The 16,755-nt window shown below is 38.6% G+C and overlaps 1 protein-coding gene across 1 annotated transcript; it reads right to left on the bottom strand.

The window, feature by feature from the left end:
• Positions 1 to 1,112: 1,112 nt before the first annotated feature.
• On the bottom strand, positions 1,113 to 15,495 carry cacng1b (calcium channel, voltage-dependent, gamma subunit 1b). The gene is made up of 4 exons (XM_067616509.1): positions 15,255 to 15,495; positions 6,104 to 6,178; positions 4,512 to 4,649; positions 1,113 to 4,065 (listed from the first exon to the last, which is right to left on the bottom strand). The coding sequence occupies exons 1-4, from the start codon at positions 15,493 to 15,495 to the stop codon at positions 3,833 to 3,835; spliced, it is 687 nt and encodes a 228-aa protein (XP_067472610.1). The 3' UTR covers positions 1,113 to 3,832.
• Positions 15,496 to 16,755: the final 1,260 nt, after the last annotated feature.

The raw sequence follows: 16,755 nt of genomic DNA, 5'->3' as shown, positions 1-16,755 counted from the left end.
TGCAAAGATTATTATGTGATGTTGAATGCAATTTATTGTCTTCTACTGTCATCATATACTGTATATTCTAATGCAATCTGCCCTTAGTGTTATAAAATAGTGCTTTTCTATTCATACAAAATAAATAAATAAATAAAAACATACATCTATGTTGTATTCAAAGAAATTCACATGGTGGGAATGTAAGGTTTGAAACGCATGATATTTTCAGTTAATTGTGGAAAATTATAAACTGTTAGGCTTCAGCTTCTGCAAATAAGAGATTAGATGAGTGTGAGGGTGTTGCACACGTAGGCTGCTGCGTGGTCATGTTTTCGCCACAAACCAATTATACATGAAAGCAGTATTACAAGCATTTCCATGACCTTTTCCACAAGCAAAACAATTACAAATCTAACAGCATAGAGTTTATTTTTAATGGATAATTTTCTTTGGTCCCCTATTTACAGAGCCACAGTTGCCTGTGCACAAAGTTTGAATGACTTTCCATGACTTAAACGTAGCCTATAGCATTAAAATATGGCATCCACTGTGCAAATGTCCAAATTTTCTAATAACTATTTTGTGCTCCAGCCTCAGAAATAAGCATAATTTATAAGAACAACTTTTTTTTCAGTTTGTTTTGCAAAATATTAAACTAATTGTCTCTTACATTGGAATCAGATATGGAAACAGGTATTGGGTTTGAGCAAATAATATAAAAGAGAATGGTGAGGGAATTCCAGGGATCAGAGCATAAATACGTGCTGGGCTCTGTCTTAGTGTATGCTCGGCCTGTGCTGTTCTCATTGCTCTCAGGTAAGGGTCTCATGAATCATTTAGGGAGCTCCGTGCATCATTTACATCCACTCCTGAAAAGCCCTGACCTACAGTGTATAGGGTCTCTGGAGCATTTCCAATTGGTTTGTCTCTCAATTTGACTACATTTTCTGGTTGAGAGGTTCCCGGAGTGAAGGAGCTCTGTGAATGTGTGAGCGACGACACAAAGATAAATGCTTGGTAAAGAAAAGACTTGAAGTCCCATTTTATTTTCTGAATAAATGTGCATTCATTGACTGACGCTGATAAACTTATCAGAATATAATACAGAGGAAAGACTGTAATGTGTTGAAATCATATCCACGGTAATGGTAGCTAAAAGACTAAAAAAAAAGTACAGATGTCATACCAAAGTGGAAATTTGCCTTGTACTGTGAGCAAGAAGTTATACAAACATCAAACAGCATTACTGACCTTTTTTAATAGCCAACATTTATTTTATTTCTTTTGAAAAAAGACAATCATGGACATATACTTAATCAGAGAATTTACAAATATGAAATAATATACAAATCAGGTCTATTGTTTATGTGTTTTTTCATAAAAATGTGTTTTTATGCATGAAACATCTCCAGGTTTATTATATAAGCTTTATTATGCATAGACTTTTCAACTATTAATTCATTTAAACCACAGCTGGCTCCTGTCCAGCTGAACATGACGGCAGGATTCATGTCATCATTGTAAATCCTGTAAAATAGTCATAAAATGAAAAAAAAAAAAAGAACATACATGTATCGTGTCAGTTTTCTAAAATACAAACCTGTACAATGACCAAGTAAATTTTGTGATTGCTGTAAGAAAAATGGAAAAACGTTCTTCTCAAAAGGACCTCAGAGCTAAATATAATCACTTCTGCTTGTGTTCCCCTGTGAAGCTGCATCATTTAGGCAACTTTAATTTCACTGCACATTCACTGACTGAATGACTCGGGGGCCAGAGTGACTCACTGAAAAATAACATGTTGGAAGTAGATTATTGTTTTGCTAATAATATACAACGTTTGTGTAACAGGAAAAAGAGCAAAATAAAAATTACTGCTGTCAGGTGAAATCTGATTTTTGTGTTTTTTTTATTGATTGTACTAGAACTGAAAAGGTTATCTATGATTTGAACATGAATATAATTAAAAAGTCACTTACCAGAAAATCTATCAGTCAGGGTTTTCATCCGACAGCAACAATATAGTGTCTACAGAACAGAAAACTGAATGTACAAGTGAATGTACTGAATGTTCAATGTACAGTTTTACAATCAAGGGCAAAATCTGTCAATCATCTGTGTCATACTTATCCTAAATATTTCAACTTTTGGCATATATGGCCCCAAAAGGAAGGCAACATAATTTAATACATCAATGCTAATAAAAAAAACATCAGTGCCACAAACATCTATATTTCTTCTAAATGTTACAAAAATTCTCTACGGATGTTTACAATATATTTTATGTGAAGATATACTTCAAACCACACAGTTATGTAGCAAACTTTCATTTTTTTCTAAACTTTGTATGTCTGCTGTTTTACCTATTTACTTTTTAAAAAAATGCCCACTAAAAGCAGATTACATTCACTAACATGTAAAGCATGACCCCAAGGTTCAGCAAATATTAAGGACAATATCATGGATTGGGGCTTCTGGACTTAAGTCTCCAGGGGTCTTGAACATTGACCTGAAATCAATGACTCGCGTCAACAAGGGAGTATCAGGCAAGTGGTCTCTCTCTAGACAATCAATGGCACAGACTGATTGGAGAAAGTCTGTGGAAAAAGGAAAAGACTGCAGAGACAGTAGCCCATTTCAATGATTCACTACCTCATTTTAAACAGTGTTAGAGTACAATGGGTCACTGTTTGTGTGGTCAAGTTTTAGTCTTAGTGGGAGTTTGTTTCCAGAACAGTCTAGTTCAGTACTGTTTTTTTCATACCTGGTCTTTTGTATTCCTGTCTAAATTGATCTAATCATTCTTAAGGTTTGATCATGTTTTTTTGTTTGTCATAGTGTTTTATTTTTGTCTCATCCGGTGTAAAACAGTATCTTAAAATCCTTTAACTTTCAGTAGAGTACCCGATATAGTAACCTTATCTGCAGTTTGACAGTTCATATTGTCAGATTAGCCACTAATGATCAAATAACATCATTTCTTAAAATGTCTTCAAATGTCACTTGAATGTTTTATGTGCTATTATGCAGTAATAGTTGTAATAGTAATAGTAGTCAAAGGTTTGGACACACCTTCCCCATGCACTTGAATGAGAAAGTATGTCCAAATCTGTGACTGGTACTGTACATATGTGTCAAAGTCAAATATTCTGACCCAGGTCTTGTCGAATCCAGCTTTGCAGGGTGATTCAGAGGTGTTTGCATCTTTTTTCCACATTTACTACAAATTGTTTGAAATTTTAAAAACATATCACGCATCTCTAGTTTGACTCATTCATTACTTCTAGACACCCACTGGTCACAAGATATTTTAGTATGTACATCATTTTGAGGAGACTTGAATCTTGCTTGAAACTGGTAATTTATCACAGTGGACATCTAGTTGTTTTTTTTTCAATAAAAGTTATGTCAAGCTACTTTATGGTCATGTGGTAATGTGAAAAAAGCAGAGCCACTTGTTGGTGTGTTCAGGTGCTTGCTAAAAGCTCAAACACCCTATACATAAGACATAACTGCTAAAAAGAATTGCATTAAAGAGCCATTTTCACAAAATAACAAAACCCCAAACACAAACATGACAGTAAGCATGTGTAGGCCTAAAAAAATGGTAATGTGAGTTTGAAAGAATCTTGCTTCAAAAAAGGTGTTAATTGGCAGTTGATTTCACTAACATGAACTGAAACCATTGAATGTTTAGAGGGTGGAATTTCAGGCTATTTGAATGCTTTGGAAAATAGCTTACAATAATCATACAGTAAGTACATGGGATTAGTCATTAAAGGGCTAATACATGTAAAATCATTTGTAGTTTCTGTCATTTCAGCCAGCTCTTTAGATGCATCATTTGTGGTTAATCTAAGATTTCAGGTTCAGCGTCCATGCAGGTCTCCCAGGGGTTACGTGGCATGTGGGGCATGGAGATGAGGAGCAGGGCGACTCCGCTGAGGATGAGCAAGGTGAAGGAGGCGCAGGCGCAGGTAAAGGACCAGGAGTAGTAGTATTCAATCCAGATGGTCTCGTCACTGTCAATCATGCGCTTGACAGACTGGCGCATTACTTCGACAGAAATGATGATGCAAAGGCCTGCGTGCCAAAACAGTAAGAATGGGTTGTAACGGACTGGAAAGAAGCAGATGCTTCACTTACATTCATGGCATTTATGTTGTCATATCTGTTTAATCAAATGTTTTTACAGTTCCACATTTTCACTGCAAGATTGTCAATTTTGTTTTAGCTTTGCGCCTGTAACAGTGAATACAGCGCTAGATGGGATTCACACCCATCACAGTTAATTTAACACTTGGATATTTTGAAATGTCAGCCCAGAGCTACATCAACTCTATCAGCACGTGCCAACTCTAAAAAAATGTCAGTGGCTTGGTCACTAAAATTAACTACAAAGACAATCATCATCAAAAGAAGAGGTGTGCATGATGGTGACACTGATACAACTCATTTGAATTTGAGTTGTAACATAGAGACAAGAGTACAAGACAAAGGCTGATCTGGGATTATCGGCCATAACTGACCTGCAAAGGCAAAGAACATCCCAGCAGGCCGGAGCAGGTAGTCACGCCCCTTCCCGAAGGAGAAGATGACACAGAGTGTGCCCATTATCATGAAGAACAGACTGAAGATGGCGATGGCTGCTGCTGAGATATTGTACTCTGAAGAGAGGGAAGAGACAAAGGAAAAGAGGAAAGAATTGGGAAGAGCAAGATAGAGTGAGAAAGGGAAGAAAAGAGGCGGAGGGAAGAGAGACGGCAAAGCTGTAGCGATTAAAAAATTGAGAGAGTGAGTAGGAAACCGGGGGATGTAGTACTGTTTACATAGCAATTGTTTCAATACAGCACTCAGGCGGGTTATGACACAGATAATTAGCCTTTAAATTAGCCTCACTTTAAAAAACAACAGTCAGTTACCCAAACTGGCAAAAATGCCATTTGCATGACAGATAAGATGCTGCAGGCTCATAACAAGATCTTTAGAAAATCTCTCTGTCTTACCGCCCGACTCCCCTCCTAACTGTTTGTCAGATAAACATAATCTAGTCTTTCCCTCGCCATAACACCCCAACTGTGATAGAAATGATCCTTGGAGCATCCTATTCCATTTCAGCACCCCGACTGTGGAATAACACCAAGTGTAAAATAACCTTACAGTCTCTCCAGTGTAGGTCGGCCTCATTCTGTGTCTGTTTGAGGACTGTTGGTTTGTGTGACTATATATGTGTATGTAAGTGTCAACCCTGTTCACTTTTGCCTTCTGTGTTATGTTTCATCAACAGATTTGCAGGCTGCCCAAATTCACTAACTTATTTTTTTTTGCATTGATTCAATGTAGTTCTTTCTCTTGGTAAAGTGGGTGAATTACATTATTCTCAATGTGCTAAGTAAAGCTTTTAAAATCACTCTTTGTATGAAATTTATTGTACAAATCAAGTTGCCCTTGCTGTTCCTGCCTGCACACACTTATACATAGTTATAAAATAAGTGACCATTATGTGTTTTGCATTATAGATACAATATACAGTCCTGTTGTACCTATACAGTGTATGTATTATGTAACGTAATGTAATGAAGCTGTTTCCTGGAGATAGATTCACTTTGAAAATATCAATCTAGCTAACGAAGAAAAGATGAGGAGATGACAATCAGGTTGCATACAGATTATTCCCTTATCTGATATGAAGGACAGTGCGCACTATAACTGTGTTTGCATTCAAAGGTTTTCTCATGATGTTGAAAAAAACGTAATCTAGGTGGCTTTAACAGTTCCTACAAAACATATTTGCAATTGCAAATTAGTTGTGTATGAATAAAATGAATTTGTAGGAGACATAGTGTTGTGTTGATATGTTGTAGGGGGTCTTATATGTGACATAAAATGCACTTCATGTGTTGTATTTAGGTTTGTGTTTGATGGATATGTGGTATGTACTGTATATGCATATATGACACTCTGTTTTACCTGATCTACTGTTCACCATCTTTCCTTTTACTTTACTAGAAAATGGTTTTGTTGTATTTTTTTTCTCATCAGAGACGTTCAGTTAGGTCTCTGAGAAAAAAAATGGATCTGTTGTAATATGTAGTTTCGGTGTCATTGAGGAGGCACCCACCTTTCTGGGTCTTGACTTCAAAAACTTCAGCTTCTTCCCCAGATGTAAAGTGTTTGAAGTAGGAACAGTTTTTTGCTGCAGAGTAAGACAGGGAGAGAGACATGAGGCATAAGACATGAGAGACACTTTACGCGGGTGGATGCAAGCAAACCCAGCAGCTTGAACGTGTGCTTCTTTGGTTGAAAGGCATTCTTTATTAAGCCAGAAAATTAGTGCTTGTTATACTGTATTTTGCCCAAGCATAAATAAAGCCTATGCAAAATATCAAATATCTAGGTATCCAGCTGACTGGGAAGCATACAAATTTCTGTAAAATAAAAACTAGGAATGCTAAGTACAACTTTTATAGAAATAGTCTTTCTCATGATTTTCGTAATCCTAAACAGTTCTGGAACAGGATGAAAAGTATCCTTAGCCCCAGTAAAAGCTCTGTTGCACAGATCCATGTTAATGATGAAGTTGTCCATGATGGTTTAGTTGCTATTATTTCTTAAGTTTTCAGTCATCATTCACATTCCTCTGTTTGTAGTTCTTACTCTTTTGTTTCACTTTATTTAAATCATCAAATTGGCAACCTAACTACCAGTGACTAAATTTTCTGTCAGACATATTTTACCCATTGAAATTATGCAAGTTATTTCTGCTCTTAATGTTGGCTGTGCTCATGGTCCCAAATGGCTTAGAGGCTAAGTTTATAAAATTAGCTTCTCAAGTGCTTATTTTCCCACTTGCTGACCTATTTAATCTGTCCCTATCCACTTGTAATCTTCCATCTATTTGGAAATGTGCTAAAGTGACTCCACTTCATAAAGGTGTAGACCCCCTAGATCTTAATAATTAGACCAATTTTTATTATTTGTACTACAGATAAAATATTTGAAAAGTTCATTTTTAATCAATTATCACAGTACATTAATGATCACAATATTTTATCCCCATTTCAGTCTGGTTTTCGTTCTAATGTTTCTACCACTGTGGCCATTGTAAAATTTTCTAATGATGTATTGTCATCTTTAGACAAAGGTTATTTCACAGGGGCAATTAGTATTGATTCAACCAAGTTTTTCGATTTAGTTGACCATTATCTTCTTCTTGATAAGCTTTATGCTATTGGTGTCTCTCAACAGGTATTATTTTGTTTTAATTCTTATCTCCATAACTGTTGTCAGTGTGTTTCTTTTCATCACAATCAATCAGATTATTTAATTGTTGAAAAGAATGTACCACAAGGATCTATCTTAGGACCTTTACTTCTCTCCATCTTTATTAATGATCTTCCTAAAATTTGTTCTAATTGTTCTGTTCAATTATATGCAGATGACACAGTTTTATACACATCTGACTCTCATATAACTAAAATTCAAAGCTCTCTGCAATCAGAATTTTCTTTTGTTCAAAACTGTTCTTTAAATAACAATCACATATTGAACAAGCAGAAGTCTTGCAGCATGTTATTTGGTACTAGTTATAATCTTAATCATTCACCTGCTGAGTTGGTGCATCTCAAGGGGCTTATCCTCTATTTAAAATCTGAAATAAATAAATAAAGCCAGACATCTTTCTCATTTCTAAATTGGTAAAGAATCAGCATGCACAACTGTTGCAGTTTCTCTTTGGCTATTTGATCAACACCGCCTCCAAAACACAGCAGTGTTCTGTGACTTGCTGTCATCCTAAAAAAAACAGTCCCTCACTTTCCTTCATGTTGGCTGTGTTTACTTCTCAGAAATCAGTCCATACCCATTTCTACACAAGAATGACACATTTCTGCACTTTGCTTGCCCAAACTCTTTTGAACACAAATTTCAATATAGCCTCGTACAGAAAAGTGATTTTCCAAGATGCAGTCATTTCCCACACATCCATTTATCTATTTGTTGAGGGCAGATGGGCTGAGAGGGAGGGCTGGAGAGGATGTAAAGGCCAAACCTTTCCTCCACTCACCATCCTTTCTTGCTGAGATTAAACCCATAAAGCAGACAGGTGCTGTCTCTGTCCACAGAGATGGACAATATTTGTGTGTTGGTGTCTGTGTGCACATATGTGTGTGTACTTGGCAACAGAGGAGCTGTTTGTTACACAGGATGAGAAAGAATCACTAGAGGTAACCTAGCAACAGGCTGCTGCAGGTCTTGGCTAGTCCTATCTATTTAGGCATGTAAAGGCATATCAAGAGTGTGTGCATGCATAGGTGTGCATATGTGCATGTGTGTGTGTGCGTGCGTGCGCAGGTTGGCGGTAGGGAGAATTGGAGGTGGGGTCACAGTGCAGCTTGAATTTGCAAATATATTATTTTCATTAATCTTTTCTCAATAGGTGTCTTTACCTCTGGGGCTTAGCTTATCTAAGCTAATGTGTGTTTGTGTTGGGTGTAGCTGTAAGATTTACCTCAGTCTCTATGAAGACTGTTATCTACCCACCACACAAAGGTAAGACAGTAAGACCTCTTATATAAACAAAGGAAACTTTGAGAGACTGAGCCTTTAGTTATTTGTGTGATCCCATTGAATTAAGAAAGATAATGTAGAGCGCAGTGAAAGAATATTAGTTAGGATAGTGACTGATTTTCTTAGGTTTAGTTATTGATGGTTCGCCCCCCATAGTTACTGTCACTATGTCAGCATGTCAGTTTTATAACGGTGGCAGATTTAGCACTCAAAATTTGCTGTAATTTAAAAAAAAAGCGGGTCTTCGATTTCACACAGAACAAGACAGAAGCAGATGTCTCATTTTAAGCTGACAACCGTGGATTTTGACGGCTTAACCCTGTTTGGGTCAAACTTGACCCATTTTGACATTTGAAAGCAATAAAACACCCTAAATAACATTCTTTAAGTCTGAAATGTTATGATTTTTTCCAAAGTGGCCCAGAATATACAAAAATAGAAATATTTAAAAATGATTTATTGTTATGATTGATGGTTTTAATGGTTATAATGAAACTTACTATTCAAAAATGTTGTTGCATTGTTCACTTTCAATAAGATTCATAGAAATAATTAAGGCTGTTATGTTCTCCTGTTTTATATAACATGAGATCATAATATAGTGTGATTGCTGAAGTGTTTTCTCCATAAACAAATAATGTCACACCTAAAGAAAACATTCTCTCTGCTCTCTGAAACATTAATGAAGGATAAATCACCCATTTATTAATGACAGTAATAATTAACAGTATATGGATGCAAAATACATTTGTGGTTCAAAGTTTGGTATAGAGACTAACTATAAAGGAATACTTGAGGCAGGTCAAAAATAACCCACTTCATACTGTGAAGGGTCAGAATATGAACAGTATGTAAGGGTTAAGTGATGCCTGATTACCTGATATCAGACAGAATTGTCAACTCGACTCGGTGGAGTGAGTGGATTCAAAGGTCTGGACCCAGGCAAGGTGTCTGATGCTGGCAGATTTTATCAGGTGTAGCTCGCCAGTGTAAGATAATGCTAACGCTACATCTCTGTGAGTTGGTTGAAAAGACTTTTTTCTAGCTGATTCGGTTTAAAAACTGAGAAGCCAGTGAAAGGGGTCTTAAATATGAACAAACATGATATAATGCTAAAAGACTGAGGAGAAAGCTACATATCCATAAAATCAGCATCCTCACCAGATGATGATCCATGTAGAAGAGCAGGAAATAAAGAAACAGAATTGTTTTTGTGTGCTGCAGGTAGTTAGCCTTGGTATTATGATACATATATTTTAAATTAAAATGTAATTAAAATATTATTCTATAAACCTTGGCTTGAAGGCTTACTATAGAAAGAAGAACAAGTATTTTTATAATGCAACTGATATAGTTAACTATTGGCATGCTCCTTGCCTTTATACTGTTGGTAGTGACAGCAGCAGTTCTAAATGAAGCATTTCTCTTAAATAAAAAGTCACGACAGGAGAGGAAATCTCTTCTTTCCTCAGTACTTTATCTTGGTACTAAGACAGAAGACAGGAAGAGCAGTTAGGTGTGATTCATCCACATGATTTATCCACTTTGCTACATTTTTTTAGTTTTCACGGCCACAACAGATGCCATTATTATTCTTTTTCTCTGTTGCCAAAAACACACATCTGCGTTGCTATTACTAAGTGCAACCACAATATGAGTACACCATAAAACACTTTTTGCATTGAAAGTAAAACTACACTGCCCAAAAAAGGTAAACAAAATAAATCTGGCTTGTATTGCAAATCCAGATGAGGAAAATTCAGTGTGGAGGAGAACATCTGGGTGCGTATCATTGACCTTGCAAGTCTGGCTAATAGGGGGATTTAGTTCCAGGTGGGAGAGTCATTAGAACGAAGTATCGCCTGTCATTTTAGTTTTGCCTCTTTCCATTAAACTCTGCTGACACCTCCTCTCTTTAATATGCAGCTTCTCCTTTCCCCTTACCTTTGGCACTTTGACTCCTCTCCATCCTCTCCTCTCCACTTGCACTTTTGCATGCATTTTAAAAGTTTTTCTGTTTCTCTCTTTCGCCACAACTTCTGCTTTCTTCCTTTTTACAGCTAGTTTCTCTGTTTGATATTCCTCTTTCCACTCACTCTCCACCTATCCTTGACATTTCTGAGGATACATAACATCAAACTGACAGAATTATTATGGTACCATGTTTTTACCCATAATGATATCTTTGGTCCTGGAAATAGTTTCTATTTCTTTAGGAGTGTTACGGAAGATGGGTTTTTCAGGTGATGGGGGGGCTGTTCTTTTTCTAGCCACACAGAATGACCAACTAATTCTGGGTCAATGTGAATAGGATTGGTGGTATTTGAATGGCTATTCCACCAGGAACTCTGATAACTAGGACACCACAGTAAAGGAGAGTCCTTGCGACCCTTGTGTTCCTGTAGTTGCATGTATGTGTGTGTGATCATCATAATCACCACAAACCGCATCCTAGCACAGCATTCTGTAAATGGGGGCAGCAGTTATCTCTGAATATGTATTTCCTTTTATATATTTCAAATTTATATAATGGGTAATGATTCATACAAATTTTGGACCTTGTTTTCCAAATGCAAAATCAGCACCACACCTCCACATTTTTGGCTGTGCACCCAAAGCAGAAACCAGACAAACCACAGAGGAAAATAACTGGGTATCTAGAGAGTGAAAATGGTGGCTCAAGGTGAATATCCGTGCTTTTAAGGGCATGAATTGGGGGCACCAGCCAGGTATTGAGTCACAGAAAGAAGTCGAGGAGGAGAAAGGTGTTTTATTTGAAGTGTAAGTGGTCAGGGGGCAATCTCTTTCCATTGTAAAGCTGGAAAAAACATGTGATGCTTGACCACTTGGAAACTGTAAAACACAGCTGCAAATAAACACATTTTCCCTTGCCTCTCCTTGCACATATGCATCATAACACATACATGCACACAAAAGCACTATTTATGCTCTTTATTTTCCTGCAGAGGAGCATGATGTTATCCATAAAGGGTCTGTTTGATTTTTTTTTACAGCTCTCAAGCTGTCATCATGCGTCATTTGTGGGAAGCTAATTTCAAAAGTCATCTGGGTGCAATGCTTTGCTGCCATTGTTATGCAACCTCTTCACAAAAGCAGCATAATTGTGCCTATATGAAAAAGTGTTTGTGTATGCGCCTCTTGACGACTAACTCCCCGTGTGTTTGGGAAAATGCAAATGCATGTTATTAAGTCCAATCACCGCTGCTTGCTTGGGTATACACTGTTCATCAAGGCTGTAATCTGTTATGGTGCACTCTGGATCAACTCTGGGTTTTTTTATGATTGTGCTTTGCTGATGTGCTCAACACTCAACCTACAACACACATTAAATTGAGAACTAGATAAAGCAAAGCTGGTGTGATGTTGTTTGCCAGTTAAACACTCCATTAGGCTGTAAACTCAGTGGATTCTTACTTAGGTAGACAAATCTAAAATTGTATTAGAGCTCTTTTTGCCCCCTGAACCTCACAGGCATCCTATAAACTACCAGAGCAGGATGTTGAAAGTAGTTGTACAATTTTGCACCAGTGTTGCTAAGTGAGCTAAAAGGATCTAAATATTTTTTCAGAACTGTCAAATGGATGAACTAGTGCAGGTTGAATATTGGAATATTAAATCTATGGAAACTATCAAAATAACTCCATGTTGCAGACATTGTCAAGAGGTGTTAATGTTGTCTGTGGTTAGCTGACTTGCTAAGTGCAACGCTATTATACACTCATAAAATTTGCAATCTAGCCAAGCCTTCAGCCTGAAAGCACTCTATCAAGGAAAAAGCAAACCGCTAAAGTCAGACAGAAATATGATCCTTTTTGTTGTCAAACTCACTAGCAGATTGACGAATGAGATGCCATTAGAGAAAGCAACTGTTTGTAAGAGAAGAAATTTCCAGACACCTTTTTTTGGCCACTGGAGAAACTCTATATTTAACTTTTCCCCACAAGCCTCAGCCCTGCCTGGTGAGGACGGTCAGTAAAACTCACTCTGAGGAGGGAAAAAAGAAACCATCAATCAGCATCTCACCCAGTGTCATCTCAAAATTAGGTGGTGTGACAAACAACACAGAGCAATTGCGATCTACTCCCCTAATAGGGACACACCACCACACTCACCAGCCACATTAGATCCATTTCTGACGACAGCAGGGCCACAAATGGGGAGAGATGGGCTTGTATAACCATAACTGACGTGGGAGCAAACAGCAGAGCAGCACACTTTTTAAGATAATATGACAGAATGACTCTTTTCTCCTTATAACCCAAGTGTGGGAAAAAAATAACTTTGTGGGATTGTAGCCAAGAGAAGATTTTTCTTGCCACACACTCTGACAGGTGGCAGCAGACATGGGGAAGGTGGAGCCCTGCGTTACTGAGCTGAACTCCCCTTGGTGCACAGCTGGGAAGCAAGAAAGGCGAGGCAGCCGACAAGTTTAGTCTGTCAGATGGCTTCTCTCTTTCAATGTTGAGCATTAGAGAAGCAGTTGGGATTCTACACTGGTACCTGACACTGTTTTACTGCTGCTGTCAGGTTGTGAAGGTATTAATTCATCATAGAGATAGGAGATATGGAGTCAGTCAGCTACAATATGCTCGTCATGCATTCCACAGGTGATTGACTTGTGGGATGGGAAAAATCTCTCACTGTTGGTCTTAACAGATAGAAATTTCTGTCTCCATTCTGTGCCAAGAAGGTGTTTTGGACGCCATTGATATCCCTATAGCTGCCACATTTTTATGGCAGGCATGCATCTTGTCTAGTTGCATTTACTGGTCCTGTTTTTCTGCTTCCTAAACATGCAATATATAAAATGTAGTACATCTCTCTTCACTGAGAGTCCCCCCCCCCCTTCTTTGGACACCGTAAAAGAGCTCCCCATTACCCCTTCAACAGAGACATCCCTGCCTCTATCCACCCACGCAGACTTCTGCTTTCTTCCCCCAATCCCCTTCATCCCTCCCGAGTCTCCCAGGTGTACTCTAACTCATGAGCTGGAGCAGGAAGCCACACTTCATTAAGGTCTGTACTGATCCTGAGGTGCCGGAGCCGGAGGCTAAGTCAATGATAGAGCCAGAGTGAAATCTCTCTGTTAGTCTGCAAGGCACGAACACACAGCCAGAGGCCAGCGAGACACTGTTTACCCCAGGGCTGGCTCGGTTCAATTTTGGCTCTTGTAATTAAAGCTACAAGGCTATTTTTGGAGAAGCAGACTTTTTAAATGCACGACAGAAGGGTTTTGACTTACTTTTTTTTGGAATCACTTACTGTATGCAACATTATGCAAGGAAGGGAGAGAACTTCCTTTTTACCTTTTTATTTTTTTGATACAGATGCTGTAGCGAGCAACCTCTCCCACTTTTTGGTTTTTCTTTTTTTACGATTAAGCAAGAGTTTGGCCACAAATTGGTGGGTTTAAGCACCGTGACATCAGAATTTACTCTGGGAATTAAGTGCAATCCCTAAAAACTGCTCTCTAGACAGTCTCGCATCTGAGATCAAAGCCAACCTCAGATCTACTGTGAGTCAGAATGAACAAGGGGTGTAGAAGTTAAATTGCACCCTTATGAACTTTTATTATAGAGAATCAGACAAAATACTGACAAATGATGTAATTCCTGTTGTGATGTGAGAGATGCGACAACAGAGTTACGAGAAAATGAGAGAAATAGGGCCTTAGCTGTGAGGTAAATGGGGCTCTGTTGGCCCAGGCAGAATGTTTTCATGTTTGTGTCATGTGTAACTGTGAAGTATAGCAGCAATGCTCTTCCATTACGCACTTGACTTCAGCTGTTCGAGTGTGCTTAATTGGCAGTCTGTTCAGAGACTTCCTCTGTGGAAGATAATGATGGTTCAGTGGAAGGCTGGGCATAGAACTGTTGCACATTCAGTCCTAATGCACGGCCATGTGTGTGTAGTGTGCATGCCAACATACTGTATTTGCTGGCATGTGTCTTTGAGAGGGGAGAAGCAAAAAAAGAGGAAGGAACAGACACACAGATGGAGATTGAGAAAGCAGAGTGGAAGAGACACTTTAGACTCCAACCATTTCTTTCCCTTCTCTACTTCCACCAAGACAGTCCTTAAAATGATTTGTAGTATCAAAGCAGCAATATTTGAGGGTTTGATGTTCCAGGATTTATGGAAAACTTAAATACAATTTGCTTTGTCTTTTTCTGATACATATGCAAGGATTAATGAAAAATGTGAGGTGAAGGCAACCCCCCCCCACCACCAGTTCTGTAGAGCTGAAACCCACATACATCAAAGTCAAGGCTTAATTTGATCTTGTGATACAGGAAAGCAGATAAAAGGTAGCAGATACACCATGAAGGATGTTCCCACAATATCCAGCTGAAGTCATTTTTTCTGCTGTTTTTTCTTAATATTTCATTCACTTTCCACCACCATTTTTTCCTCCTCTGTCTTTCTAAATCTGGCAAAAGACAAACTCCTGATTGTGACTATACAGTTAGGGGAGCTGTCAGCTAGCAACCGCACAATAAATTCACTTTACAAATAGAAAAGTTTTACCTATACATATTACATTTATGTCTGACCACATCAAGTGTCAAGAAGACCTTGACATGAACCTTAACTGTAAGCACAAGCAAGAACCCTACTCACAAAACCACATCATCAAACAGCCGACATTCTTTCACCAGCTGTAATATGAGGAAGCTCCATACCTCCAGGTAAACTGATGGGGCCGCAGCCTTTGCCCTGGGGGTCCTCCTCCACGATGAAAATGCTCTTCTTGCAGAGCCTCCAGAGGCCAAAGTGGGCCGCCTCGCAGGTAGCGTTGAACTTCTCCACCCGGGGGCTGAGCACAGCCCAGTGGTCAGTCACCACAGCCGCCAGCATTGACGACATGCCCACCAAAATCACCACAGAGGTGATCTTGACCTTGGTCGCCTGCTCCTCATACATGTTGCTGCTCGATGTGCAAAAAGTTGTAAGCAGGAAAGAGGTGTTAGTCGGTGTGTGCGCGTGCCTGTGTTTGCATGTGTGTGTGTGTGACACGAGTAAGTGAAATGCTAGTGTGTATGTGGCTTTGTCTAGATAGAGTGTGTGAGATCGTAAAGACGGTCAAAGTTGCCTTTGTCCTGCTTGTTTTTAGCTCCTCTGCGTCGGATGTTGACTCCAGAGGTTCCCCCTGTCTTGTTCACAGCTTCACTACACTTCTGATGTCCTCTCTTCTCCCGTCCACGACTCTTTCTTTCTCTTTCTCTGCCTTGTGCCTGGTGCTTGGTTAAAAAAAAAAGGGGGCCAGATAACAGTGCCCTAGTTTCTACCGCTCTCCTCTCTTCCTCTCCCTCCCTAGTTGCTGTTGGTGAGCTGAGGCCATTCAGCTACATGATGAAGATATACCGGGAAATGTTTACACCTATCACACCTATTACCTGACCCTTCTGATGTTGATAAGTCGGGTCAAGATCAGACACTTTCATTTAAAGTTTAGACACATTCTATTGATTGTGAGCGTTCCAGTTGTGCACTTCTAACTACAGCATAAAAGACAATCCAGTGAAAACCTTTGTCAAGTTTTGACAGTGCTGTTTAATATTTCATTTGCATGCCAAATACTGATGTTATCAATCTATCACTTATCTAGAACATTCTCTGTCAAATCTCTCTCATATTCTTATTCAGTCCGATCTGTTTCCAGCTCAGTTGTCTCTGGTGCTGTGTGCCAGGGGACTCTTGGGGGGGAGATTTCCTTTATTAGTTGTCGTCTGAATGAGCTAACCTACTTACTCAGCCAATCAGCTGTCAAGGTTTGAGACACGGGTCCCACCTGATGGCAGCAGCTGATCTGAATTCGGAAGGGCAGAAAAAGGGCTTCAACAAAGGACCTTTAAAATGTTTTGTTTATTCTGTTTATACAGTTTAAATATGCTTGTCTATGCAGCACAGCAGAGAGTTCTCTATTTCCGTATGTTCTTGAATATGTGTATACATTAAGTTAATTGGAACAAGCTCTCCTGCTTACTTTTGAAATCCTACAAGTGGTTGTCACATACTGTATGCTGCACTTCAATGGTTGCTACTATGTCTTTTCCTTTTATGAACTGACATGATAAAGCCTTTAATATTATCTCCTTTATAGATCTAGGGAAAGAAATGATATATCACACAGTTTGAGGAGGGAAAAACTGTAAAATCCTGATACATCTCAGAGGCACAATC

Source organism: Thunnus thynnus, chromosome 17 (genome assembly GCF_963924715.1).
Source record: "Thunnus thynnus chromosome 17, fThuThy2.1, whole genome shotgun sequence".
Lineage (NCBI taxonomy): Eukaryota > Metazoa > Chordata > Actinopteri > Scombriformes > Scombridae > Thunnus > Thunnus thynnus.
The sequence above is the reverse complement of the archived record's forward strand: the minus strand, read 5'-3'. Positions and strand labels throughout refer to the sequence as shown.

Bases quoted from the DNA above. Each gene is read 5' to 3' on its own strand.
- cacng1b (XM_067616509.1), bottom strand. From the start codon at position 15,495: ATGTATGAGGAGCAGGCGACCAAGGTCAAGATCACCTCTGTGGTGATT. The intron at 4,650-6,103 runs GTGGGTGCCTCC...CCCTCTCTTCAG, and splicing joins TGAAGTCAAGACCCAGAAAG to AGTACAATATCTCAGCAGCA. The intron at 4,066-4,511 runs GTCAGTTATGGC...TTTGGCACGCAG, and splicing joins GATGTTCTTTGCCTTTGCAG to GCCTTTGCATCATCATTTCT.